The sequence below is a fragment of the Diachasma alloeum genome, unplaced genomic scaffold (genome assembly GCF_001412515.2).
Source record: "Diachasma alloeum isolate Michigan unplaced genomic scaffold, Dall2.0 Dall_scaffold_00891, whole genome shotgun sequence".
NCBI classification, from domain to species: Eukaryota; Metazoa; Arthropoda; class Insecta; order Hymenoptera; family Braconidae; genus Diachasma; species Diachasma alloeum.
In genome coordinates this window covers 220,015-233,330 of record NW_021681012.1, presented here as the reverse complement: position 1 = coordinate 233,330, position 13,316 = coordinate 220,015, and the positions used below count along the sequence as shown (strand labels likewise).

General features: G+C 40.0%; 1 protein-coding gene across 1 annotated transcript in view; it reads right to left on the bottom strand.

The window, feature by feature from the left end:
- Positions 1–6,058: 6,058 nt before the first annotated feature.
- Positions 6,059–13,316, bottom strand: part of LOC107045220 — a 13,247-nt gene continuing 5,989 nt past the window's right edge. The window contains exon 4 of the mRNA XM_015267406.2: positions 6,059–6,292. Within this exon, the coding sequence (XP_015122892.1) occupies positions 6,059–6,292 (234 nt within the window). The remainder of the gene's footprint in view (positions 6,293–13,316) is intronic.

Genomic DNA, 13,316 nt, shown 5'->3' with positions numbered 1-13,316 from the left:
TATTTTATCTGTACACGCCTATGCGTATTGTCCTTGACCAATGAAGTAATAGCCTCCCTCAGCAGGTCAAACGCTTGGGCCTTACGACACTCCTGCCGTTTTGAAATGCATACTACTTTTTTGAATATCTTATACAAGTGTATAAAATGACGTGTTTTTTACAATCCTTAATCAGACGGCAACATGGATACAAGGTGGAAACATCCCTTCACTGCCATCATTTGTGGACCCACAGGTTGTGGGAAAACATTTTTTGTTAAAAGATTTTTGAAAGAAATTAAAGAAATGTGTGATACACCGATTGAAAAAGTGATTTTCTATTATGCTGAGTGGCAGAATGGATATTCGGATTATGACAAAAATTTTGTCGAATTTCGAGAGGGTTTACCAAGATCCAGAGATTTTGATGATAATAAACCAAAATTGGTTGTTGTGGACGACTTGATGCGTGAATCATCGAATGGTGCAATAGTCGACTTATTCACAAAAGGCAGTGATCACAAAAATTTCAATGTTATGTTTATATCTCAAAATTTATTCTACCCAGGAAAAGGACAACGAGATATTTCATTGAATACAAATTATATTGTCGTATTCAAAAATCCTCGAGATCGTGCACAAATAGCACATTTGGCTCGTCAGATATACCCAGAGGACCCGAAATTTTTACAGGAAGCCTATTTTGACGCCACATCAGAGGCTCATGGATATTTGTTGGTTGATTTAAAACAGTCGACTCTTGAAAACTGCAGATTTCGTACCAATGTATTCCCTAGCGACCCCTATCACTGTTTATATTCCACGGAAGGATTACAATATAAAAGGAGGAGGCTCATTGCGCAGTGTACCAGTCGTTCGTGTGTAATGGCAAAGACAAGTCGCTCTGGAAGCGGCTGTGTTCGCAAGTCGCTCGGAGAAAAGAATACTGCCTTATTGCACGCGCTCATTCACGCTCCTCCTAGGTTACGACGAGCAATAATACAACACGTTAATAAAGATTTGATTCGCTGCATTTGTGAATGTGCTCTGAATTTTCTGCACGGAAATATTCCTCTGAAAACTTGCGAAAAGTCAAAATTGTGCAAACATAAAAAACTTTTGAAGAAGTTGGCTGATAAAAATCAGAGTTTATCCAGCAAGAAAAAAATCATCAATCAGAAAGGCGGTGCCTTTTTACCCATGTTATTGGGACCGCTTATAAGTGCGCTCATCTCAGAAGTTGTATAGCGATGGAGCATGCACGAAAAATGATACTGGTACCAGAAGGTAGAGTGGAACGGCTAAAAAAAAATTTTACACATGATGCTCACCGTGTTTTAACTGAATTAGTTAAAGAAATTTAACCGTCAGCTTAAACCCCTGGTACCGTTACAAGTCGATTGGATGCTCAATTATTGGAAATTTTAAATTCGACAAAACCCAAGGACGATCATGAAAAATGGAAATTGTATAATGACGTTCTGAGAAGGTATTTGTTTTATACACAGCAGAGTAAAGTACCTGTGCAAGAAACGGAGACCCCCAACGAGACGGGGTCTAGCGAACGATACGATCCATTTGCTATTGTGGCTACTGTACCTGCAGTATATCAAAGAAAAGCCTCAGGTATACTTGAATATATTGACGCCGTTGACACTAATAAAAGACTTAAGTGGGATGCAAAAGGACAAGTGACTTTGGATGGGACATCATTAACTGGCGTTAATATTGTGGATCTGATACAAGATGTGGTCAGAGCACGGAAAACATTCAGCTAAAGGATGGGAACATTTTGCGATGTATCTTCAAAGTCTAAACACACCTCGGGAGTTTCTGGGCAATCCTAAATTTCATCGACCCCCCCTGGACTACCAGTTATTAAATGTCGAAAAGAACCTGAAATTTCGGAGAACGAGGACTTTATAGATGAGTGTCATACAGGGAAAGGTGATACACCCCGTACGTCTCTTGTACATCGTACGCGTAAAAACTTGAAAAAAGCACACATAAACCCTCCTTACAAAGTGGAGGACTCAGGACTATCATCATGGCTTCCGTTTTAAACGAAGAAAAACTATCGAGGACATATTTTAGCCCTCCAGAGCCGGAGGCATATACGGGGGCTAGAAATATTTTGTCAAAGCACAAAAAAGAAATACCTGAAAATGAAATAAAAAACTGGCTTAATGCCCAGAATACTTATACACTCCACAGACCTATCAGACGTGAATTTCCACGGTTACATTATACAGTGACAAACATTGATGATGTATGGGAGGCTGATTTGGTTGAGTTGAGATCACTAAAGACATACAATGATGGTATTTCATATTTATTTGTGCGGGTTGCGCGCGCATCAGATTCGTGCATATACGTTCAACAAGTAGCTCTGCTGTCTTTACTCGTTTTTTTTTACATAATATTGATATTTGGTGTTTCTGCCATTGCAAAAACTTATTAGCTCTCTGTCATAGTCACTCGGGCGTAATAAACAACAGTGAACAGTGATAACTGCTATCCCTAGTAGAACTATGAGTTTCAGTTGACTATTTGTGAGGTTAAGCGGATTTGTACATGTGATGAGCCCAGGCCCAGCTCCGTCCCATCTTGAATGAGCTCTGTCAACACAGAGCCCACAGCGACTCCAGCCAAGGGCAATAACCAGGTCATTTAAAAGCACACCAGCAGCAAAGACCAAGAAGCCTGCTTATGCGAAACAAGTCTCATTATATGATTTCTGCTTTACAAAAAGATCTCACGATGGAGCCGTTAACAAGTCCTCATCGTCAGATTCTAGTCCTGAATCGGTCGCTACGAAATGCAGGAACCTGGAGTCTGAAATAACGAGAATCTCCTCTGCTCCTCGACCCGCTAACGAAACTGCCGAGATGGAGGCACTTGCCAACCAAATTGAGTAAATGCGTAAAGCTTCCGCCGATCAATTCAACGAGCTGATGAAAATAATCCAAGATGCATCGAAGGCTTACAGCGACAGCCTGGGAGCTGTACGAAATGAATTCACGGAGTACAAGAATGCCATTGAGCTACGATGCAATGGCCTGGGAGAAATTAAAAACAGAGGAAACGAAGAACAAAGCTTCCAATGATGAAGTAAAAGCCTTGATACAAACAAAATTCAATCTCCTGGAGAGTAAATTGAACTTCTTCAAGGCAGGTGATGGATCATTTGTCTCACCAGAAGTTAAAATCCTGCGCGATAAGGTAGAAAAATTGGAGAAGGATTCTCGAAAACTAAATATTGTTATTAAGGGGCTGAAGTCGTCTCCAGCAAACGTGAGGACAGATGCCAATGACTTTTTAAGACAGGCCTTCGGCCTACAAGATAAAGTGGTTGATGCTAGATTTATCTCGATACGTAGAATAAATTCTGGACTGATCATCGTTCACTTGGGCTCCTGGACCACGAAGCAATTAATCCTAAGTGGGAAAAGATCCTTGAGGGACCAGTTAATTTGGAAAGAAATTTACATCGAGCCAGACTTCTCTGATAGAGAACATCTCTCTGCCAAGAAACTTCGTGATGCAGCCAAGGAATTCCGTGCAAGGGGTAACACAGTTAAAACTGGCTACAAGTGGCTCTCAATCGATGGCACTGTTTACAATTGGGATGAAGTTGAGGAAAAGCTAGTAGTGGCCACTAAGCCCAGAGATAAACCCAACTCCAGACAGTCGGTCTTTCCAAAAAACGATTAAACCATAATTTTATCATTGCCTTCTGAAATATCCACGGCCTCGGTAATTTGGCTGAAGTTCAAAATCTGCCAGAACATGATCTCCTGTACATCTCCGAAACATGGTGTACTGACACCCCTCGATTCCTGCCTAGCTGCCTACACAATCTCAACAATGCCTGGGTGAACGCGACCAAGGACTCTGTGATGGGTCGACCAAGTGGGGGCCTTTCTGCCTTTTCCAAAATACCGATGGAGATCATCAGCTCGTGTGACCAGTGGATCTTCACAAGACTAGCTCATAATAATGTCAATATTGTATCCGGTAATGTATATATCAAACCCAGTGCAGACCTTAAACAATTCCTAACTAACTTGCAAACTCTTTTGGATAGCTTTGAGAGTATGATGACTCGATTGATTTACTTATAATCGGGGGCGATTTTAATACTAGGGTGGGCACGCTTGACCTTGTTGATGAGGAAATTTTTGAGGAGACCCGTCTTTATGCTGATGTGTTCAATCATGACTGCAGGTTGAATGAGAGGGCTATCCCATTAACGAATTTCATGAATTCAAATGGTTTCGTTTTAATCAATGGTAGAGTCACAGGAGATAGACCCGCTCATTTCACCTACTCTGGCATGAAAGATTGTAGTGTAATAGACCTGGTGTGGGTCAGATCGACAAATGTTAATTTTATAAAGGATCTCAAAGTGCTACATGAACATTTCGGATCTGACCACTTTCCAGTTATTCTAGACCTGTCAACTTCCTCTCACGATCCCTCTCCACAATCTCCCCCTCCACTAGTTCCCCTTCCCTTAGAGAATCGTAAAGCTTTAAAGTGGGACCCAGCCCTTCCAAGCATTGCTCAAAATTTTGCAACTGAGATGATTTCATCTGAATTGCTCCCAAGTTCCCTCATGTCCTCCTCCCCCACCGAAATCTCTCAGGCACTTTCCCTAGCTATCCTAGAAGCCTCTGAAAAAATCGGGCTGGTCAAAGATATCAGGGTACGCTCTGAAAAACCTGCTCTTCCTGATGCCAATAAGCCGTGGTTCGATCATGATTGTAAATCGCTGAAGAAACAACCGAATCAAGCCCTAAATAAATGGATACGCTCCAAATTTGATCCCGAATATAACACTACTTATCATATCTGTAAACGTAAATACAAAGCAGTCAAAAAGTACAAACAAAATGAATTTAGAGATAAAATAACATCAGCCTTTAATAATGTCAAAGACCAGCGAGAATTCTGAAAAGCGGTTAAACTTATGAAACCGAAACCTCCTTCTGTTAAATCCCCCGCTGTCGATGTGTGGAATGATTTTTATAAAAATGTATACCCAGTAAAATTTCCGCCTGAATTTATCCCTACAATCAATTCCAATGAAGAACTTGAATCGTCTGTAACCATGTTCGAGCTAAAATCAGTCCTGATCAAATTGAAGAATGGCAAAGCCACTGGTCCGGACCAGATCTCCAACGAATTTTATAAAGCTCTACCAGATAGCTGGCTGGACTGTATCCTTCGTTTATTCAACATCATCCTGGCAACTGTGACCTGTCCTTCCGACTGGGCAAAAGTTACCCTCTCCATGATTTAAAAAAAACGTGACCATAACGATCCAGCCAACTACAGGGGCATAGCATTAGTGAATCACATAACCAAGCTCTTCATCTACACATTAAAAAACAGGTTGGAGCGCTGGGCGGAGGGCAACAATGTCCTGCCGGGATCACAATTTGGTGTTCGAAGGGGGAGGGGTTGCGCCGAGGCAATCTTCACCCTGCTCTCGGCGATCCACCTCCAACTTCGTCTGCCGAGGCGTGAAGTCCATGCGATATTTGTTGACTTCCGCCGTGCGTTCGACTCCATACCTCACGACTTATTATGGGCGAAATTACAAAAAATCAGAGTCAGCTCCAAGTTTATAAGAGTGATCAAATCCCTCTTCGATCAGGCCACAATTCGAGTCAGAGCAGATAATAATTTTTCGGATGAATTTGAGGTGACAGAGGGGGTGCTACAGGGGGAAACCCTTAGCTCTCTCCTCTTCTCCCTGTGCATATCAGATTTCGAACTTTTCTTCAGAAGCAAAGGGCTTAAAGGTGTAAACATAAATGGAATAGACGACATTTTAATGATGTTGTATGCAGACGATACTGTAATCCTCGCTGAATCGCACATTGATCTGCAGATTAAATTACGAGTTCTTGCGGAGTTCTGTGATACAAATGGCCTTTGTGTAAATGTCTCAAACACGAAAATCATGACCTTTAAAAAAGCAGGCAGAACCAAAAAAATCGAAAAGAAATTTACTAGCTATAAAGACTCGCATATTGAAATAGTTAATAAGTACATGTATCTTGGAGTCCCATTATGTAGGACTGCACTGGGGGCTTCCGTTGCTCTGGCCGCCATCGCCAAGGCGAAGGCTGCCACCAGCGCAACCGTCTCCGGACTTGCTCGAGTGGGTGCTAGTGCCTGGGAGACCCTCATCACCCTGTACAACAGCATAGTTACCTCTACCCTCCTCTATGCTGTCCCTGCGTGGGGATTGCAGCATGGAGTAGACACCGAGAAAAGTCAATTGAATTTCTTTAAGAGACTCCTATATTTACCCAGGTGCACACCCGGTTGGGCAATCCGTCTCGAACTAAATATAATTCAATTAGAATATAAAATTATGAAACTAACTTGGGACTGGTTTATAAAGATGATGAGTAAACATGAAACCTTCCTCCCCAAGATCTGTCTTATGCAGCTGATAAAATTTGCAAATCTACCCTGCTGCGATGAAAACTATAACTGGACGGCGAAATTCCGCAACTTTCTCATTATAACAGATGCCACAGATCTATGGAATTGTACTAACTTGAATGCATGGAAAATAAGATCTCATGAAATATTTGAAAAATACAAAAACATCCTGATTAATAGAGATATCGAACGATGGAAAGAGTCGAAATTCTGCCAACTCAATATTCCACGTATTCCCCCCAGTGACAACTACCCCACCCTCTACCTTTGTCAAGAATTATCCCTCCTTGCAAAAAGAATCCTTGCACAAATCAGACTCGCCAACATCTACCAATGCACCTTTTACTTATCGAAGCAAAAAATTAAATTTGAACCTGGGAAAAGCTGCTCAGATTGCACCCAAATTGAACCTGATAACCTTGAGCATTTTGTAACCCAATGTAAGAAATATAATGATCTCCGAGCTGAGTTCTTGACAAAGCTATCCATATCGCCATTGACCGACTTTCATCTAATTATATTTTTATCTAGTTGTAATTTCCACGACTTAAAAATCTTCGGTAACTTTTTTATAAAATGTCTAACTAGAAAAGGCAAACCCGCCATATAACTTTGTTATTAGAGTCATAAGTTGTACATGCTAAATTAATACTGTTAACGAATTAAACCGATGTTTCAGCGTGAATCTTACATATAATGCACATAATGTATATACCAATTATGCCTGTATAATCTCTCCCCATGCAATGGGACTTTGTATCCTCAAGCATTAATTAAATAATAATAATAATAATAATAATAATAATAATAATAATAATATTTACTTGTGGTAATTAACGTTTTAAGCAAGTTTGCCTGGGTTGAACCATTGAAGGACAAGTCGGCACCGCAGGTACTCGAGGGCTTTAAACGTACAATGGGAAGGAGCGGTGGTCGTGTGCCTGTTCGTATACAAACTGACAAGGGAAAAGAATTTATGGCTAGCAGTGTCCAAAAATTTTTCTCTGATAAAAAAATTCAATTTCGTGTTGCGCGTAATCCTGATATAAAAGCCGCAATCGTGGAACGTTTCAATCGGACATTGAAGGAGCGCATGTGGCGTTACTTTACACATAGTCGAACATATAAATGTATGGATGTGTTGGAACAAATTGTCGACTCTTATAACAACTCAAGACATTCATCAATAAAAATGGCACCTGCGATTGTTAATATTGATAATGCTCCATATGCATGGCGTAATATACAAAATCGGTACAAGTCGGAGAAATCTCGTAAAGAAACCGTTAAATACAAAGTTGGGGACTATGTGCGCATCAGTCGAGCGAAAGGCACCTTTGAAAAATGATATGAGACTAATTGGAGTAAAGAAATATTCCAAATAACGAGAGCAGTCCTCAAACAATCATTACCAATATACGAGCTGAAAGATTTAGCTGATGAACAAATTGAAGGATTTTATTACGAGCCAGAGTTGGTGCTTGTCAATAAATAAACGGACAAGGATGAATTCGTAATTGAATGTGTCATACGCTCTAAAGGAAAAGGAAAAAGTAAACAAATTCTTGTTCATTGCGAGGGATATTTTGATAAATTTGATTCGTGGATACCTGCGTCAGAGCTGCACGTCATTGGAAAAAAATGAAGAGGAACGAATTTTATATGGTACTCCCAAGCAACAGCAGCATGGACTATCATCCCGATAATACAGCATCAAAATATACAACATTACTCCCGAAACAAGTTGAGTTGGAAGGAGAATGGGTTGTGGGCCTGAGTGAAATACAGTTTCCTTGTAATTTTTTACATATACGTGATAGGAGAGATGCCTCCATCAACTTTGTTAGTAGCGGAAAAGACAATAAGGGCAAAGGAAATCTACCACAAAGATTTTTTCTACCTACTGCGGTTTTCAAGGACCTGACCGATCTCGTGGGTTTCATGAATAACTTTGCACCCTTGAAGGATCATATAAAATTTGAGTATTCTACCCAACAAGGCTTTGTGAAAAGCCTTGTTGGGTAGAATACTCAACAACTTTTCGGATAAATTGGCTGATATGTTGGAGATTGAGAGGCGCGTGCACAGTTTCACGAACGCAAAACCGTATTGTGAGGGATATCTACCTGCCAGTCTGGCCAGGGGTTTACCTGAAAGCTTGTTCATCTATAGTGACCCTTGTGTAACCTATGTACAGGTGATGTGCAGTCATCTCTTTTACGAGTGGTACCATTCAATGCTTCTGGTTATACATATGGAGCCACACACTGTGCTACTTTTTCAAATCCTCATTATATTTCGTTGATGAGATACTCATTTCGCACAATTGAAATAGATATAAGGTGCAATCGTGGTGAAATGATACCATTCGAGTACGGACCCTTGAACGTGACACTTCATTTCAAGAGAATTGATTAACGAGCAAAATGAGTCCTTACATTGCATATTACGCGAACCAGGCTGGTGGAGGGTTAGTGGAGGGATACAATAATTTCGGACGAGTCTATGTTGGGAGCCTTTATCAACGTGGCCATGGAATTGGGGCTTTCCTCGGGGGCTTCTTTCGTCGAATTCTGCCCTTCCTCGGTAGTGCAGCTCGAGCAGTCGGTAAAGAAGCTCTCAACGCGGGAATTAACGTTGTAGGCGATGTAGTGACAAACGGAAAACCCTTAAAGGTGGCGCTGGAGGATCGGCTAGCGGAGTCGGGATTAAAATTGAAAAGGAAGGCACAGGAAAAAATTGGGTCCATGATGCGTGGATNCCTTCCTCGGTAGTGCAGCTCGAGCAGTCGGTAAAGAAGCTCTCAACGCGGGAATTAACGTTGTAGGCGATGTAGTGACAAACGGAAAACCCTTAAAGGTGGCGCTGGAGGATTGGCTAGCGGAGTCGGGATTAAAATTAAAAAGGAAGGCACAGGAAACAATTGGGTCCATGATGCGTGGATCAGGATATAAAAGAAAGCGTAAACGCCTCGCATCTCATAAGGTCACTGGACGCGGGTCTGCCAAGACATCCAAAACGAGGAAGAATAAAAAGAAGAGAAATATTCCAAAAAATAAGAAAAAAGGAAAAAAAGTGAAGAAAAATAAACCCAAGTGAAAGACTCGCCATTTATGCGATATTTTCAACTAATCATCATGTCGTTTCTACATTCACACTCTTCCGAGTGCGTGAAATCGGAGCTCGATCTGTTCACTATACCCCCGACGCAGACGAGTATTGAAAATTCTCAATTTGTTTATTATAATCCTGTGTGTACTTTATCGGACGACGCCCCAATCGAATTCATCGTACCAGGCCATGGAGAAGAATACATCGATTTGGCACACACTATGATAAAAATTCGAGCGAAAATTTTGAGACCCGATGGCACTGCTGCTGTTGAGGATTCCGTCGGTCCTGTGAATAATTTTTTGCATTCAATGTTCAACCAAGTGGATGTATATTTCAATCAAAACGTTGTTACGCCGCCAAATAACCTCTACGCCTATAGAGCATATATTGAATCGTTGCTAAACTATGGAGAAGATGCCAAGTCCTGGCATCTTGGAATGACTCTATGGTCAACTGATACCTCTGGCACTATGGATACCGCTGCAGTTGTGGGCGCTGATGTGAAAAAAAATAAAGGCCTAATCTCTCGACGAGTATTTACGAAAGGTGGAAGACCGTTTGATCTACTGGGACATTTGCATTGTGACGTTTTCAATCAAGATAAATTTTTGATGAACGCTGTAGAACTACGCGTTCGTCTTATCCGAGCAAAGGACGAGTATTGTCTCATGGACGATACTACACTTAATTATAAAGTAAATATTGTGGAGGCCTCATTAATTGTTCGACGCGTGAAACTCAGCCCTGAAATATTGATAGCTCACGCTAAAACGCTTGCAAAGACAACTGAAAAATATCCCTTGACCCGTGTTGAGGTTAAATCTTTTGGTCTGCATAACGCAATTTTAGGCCAACTGCCTAAAAGAATTATACTTGGATTTGCCGACAATGCCAGTTTCAATGGAGCGAGGAAGAAGAATCCCTTCAACTTCCAGAATTTTGGAATCAACTTTTTATGCCTGAATGTCGATTGACGCCAAGTACCTACGAAACCCCTGCAACCGAGTTTTACCTCTGACGAGTGCCTAGATGTGGAAGCTTTTAATACCTTATTTCCGGGGACTGGAACGCATTTTAGTGACCATGGAAATAACATTTCTCGTCTAGCATATTCCGATGGCTTTTCTTTATTCGCCTTTGACCTGACTCCCGATTTATCTGCAAGTTCTGCCGGTCATTGGAATCTCGTAAAGAGTGGGAGTGTTCGTATTGGAGTACGACTCAACAAAGCAACAGAGCAAAATGTAAATTGTTATATCCTGAATACGATAATTTGTTGGAAATTGACTCAACAAGACAAGTTATTGTCGAGTACAGTGGCTGAAAAAGAATACTAAACTATTTAATAGAGGTTCACTACACAATTACGTTAGTTGCGTCCAAACAACCGAGCAGGTGTTACACCATAAACCTTTTCTACCCGGGTCACAAGGCCACAACAATTGTTCTGCGTGCCATCGTCTTATGAATACACTTGAGCTCCTCAAGGTAATACCGCATACCGATGCATCAATTGGAGGCGTCTACGTTGCTGACCGTGTCCCCTGGACATGGTCTCGGCCCTGTGCCATCATCATCAACACCGATAACCACAACCAAGCAGGAAGCCACTGGGTTCCCGTTTACCTCGGTTCAAATGGACGAGGAATCTATTTCGACAGCTTCGGAATGCCGCCCTTCGACACAAGAATCGCTCAGGGTCTTAAGCGAAATTGCCATGTATATGGATGGAGCCGGAAAAGACTCCAAGATATATCGTCTGATGTTTGTGGCCAGTACTGCATTACGGTGCTTCACCGGTTGTTCAATGATCGGTCTTTACAATCCTTTCATAAACTATTTTCTTCAGACACAAAACGTAACGATCGCATTATTATAAAAATATTCAAAAAAATTATAAAAAAAAAAAAATTGTAATCATAGAAATTTAAGTAAACCTTTTCAGAGCTTATCTGGCAAAAGTATTTTACATTGTAATCAACGCTCTATTAAAAAAAATTATGTACCCTCATCAATTAATAATAATAATAATAATAATAATAATAATAATAATAATCATTATCTTTTACAATCAAAAAAATTACGTATCCTAGACAATAAGAATAATTTCTGGATAAATAATTTATGTAATCCTATAGATTGCGCGTTATATAGTTAAATAACTATAAGAAAGAAAAAAAATTCAAATAGAATTGAAATTTAGAGAGAAAAAATTCTGATTCGCCCAGCCGGGATTCGAACCCGGGTCTCCCAGTTACGCGCCGGGCACTCTTACCGACTAAGCTACCGGGAACCATTCTAGATTAGTTTAGTTTATATTCTTATAATTTCATCATTTTTTCAATTATATTATTTTGTTTTCTCCTAATTTGAACGTTTTGATTCATTCAAAATATATCATTCTTCGTTCAGCTTTATGATTGAATAAATGAAGAGATTTTATGATTGAATATAAAATTATATTAGAATAATACTAAATATATACTTTTTTGGGGCAATTAGTTTTTATTTAATGATTATTTTTCTAGAACTTCTTTGTATACGACATTTCTCACATAACAATTTTCATCTTTTCCATTTTCAATCCTACCGCCTTCAGTGGTACATATTTTTAATTTCTCACTGGCTCTTACTCTTGATAAGGCTACATATAATTGTCCGTGACAGAATACATTACTTTTCAGATAAACTCCTACTTTGTCTAAAGTTTGACCCTGTGATTTATTTATTATCATAACATATGCTAGTCTTATTGGAAATTGTTTCCTACAGATTATGAAAGGGAAATCATTTTCCAACGTGATAAATTTTATTTTTGGTAACAATATCATTTTTCTTTTGCTCGGCTCTTGTGAATTTTTTTTAACTATGAGTACATGAGGTTTAATTTCCGTTACGATCATTTTGGTGCCGTTACATAATCCATCATTAACGTGTAAATTTCTTAATAACATTACAAGACAACCTTTCTTCAATATTAAGCGGTGCGGTGGAAACCCATTGGGAGTTATTGAATTCAAATATTCAACAGGAATAGTATTTCTATTTTTGTCATCATCACTCATATCTGCATCTACACTATAGAATATAGATTCATCCCCATCCAATTTTTGTATGATTTCGTTATTTATATCTAATACATCTTGATTCAATGTTGTTAGGATAGCAGAATTTTCTATGCTATTATCTCCTCTTTCAATTCTATCTCCATATATTTCTCTGATTATATTCTGTTTGCAAAAATTTTCCTCAGGGATTTTTATTGCCTGATTCTCTTTTTCAAATTGATTCGCAAATTTTCCTTCACCCACTTCTAATAACCATTTTTGAAAATGGCCATCAGAAGCTTTCAATCGAAAATTTACTTTCAAAGACAGTAGTGTAGTGATGCCGGTTCTGGCGCAACGTTTTTGGCGTCGACCTGGTCGTTGGGGCCCAGTAGGGGGGTCAGATGAAAGTGGGTGGGTGGGTGGTTGATTAATTCGCGGGGTCGCGGTTCAATTCGCGGTTTGATTCGCGGGGTCGCGGTTTAATTCGCGGTTTGATTCGCGGCTTGATTAATTAATTCGCGATTTTTTTCTTCGAAGTGACGAAGGGGTTAATTAATTCGCGGTTTGATTCGCGGTTTGATTAATGAATTCGCGGTTTTTCCCTCGGAGTGATGAAAGGGTTAATTAATTCACGGTTTAATTCGCGGTTTGATTAATTAATTCGCGATTTTTTCCCTCGAAGTGATGAAAGGGTTAATTAATTCGCGCGGT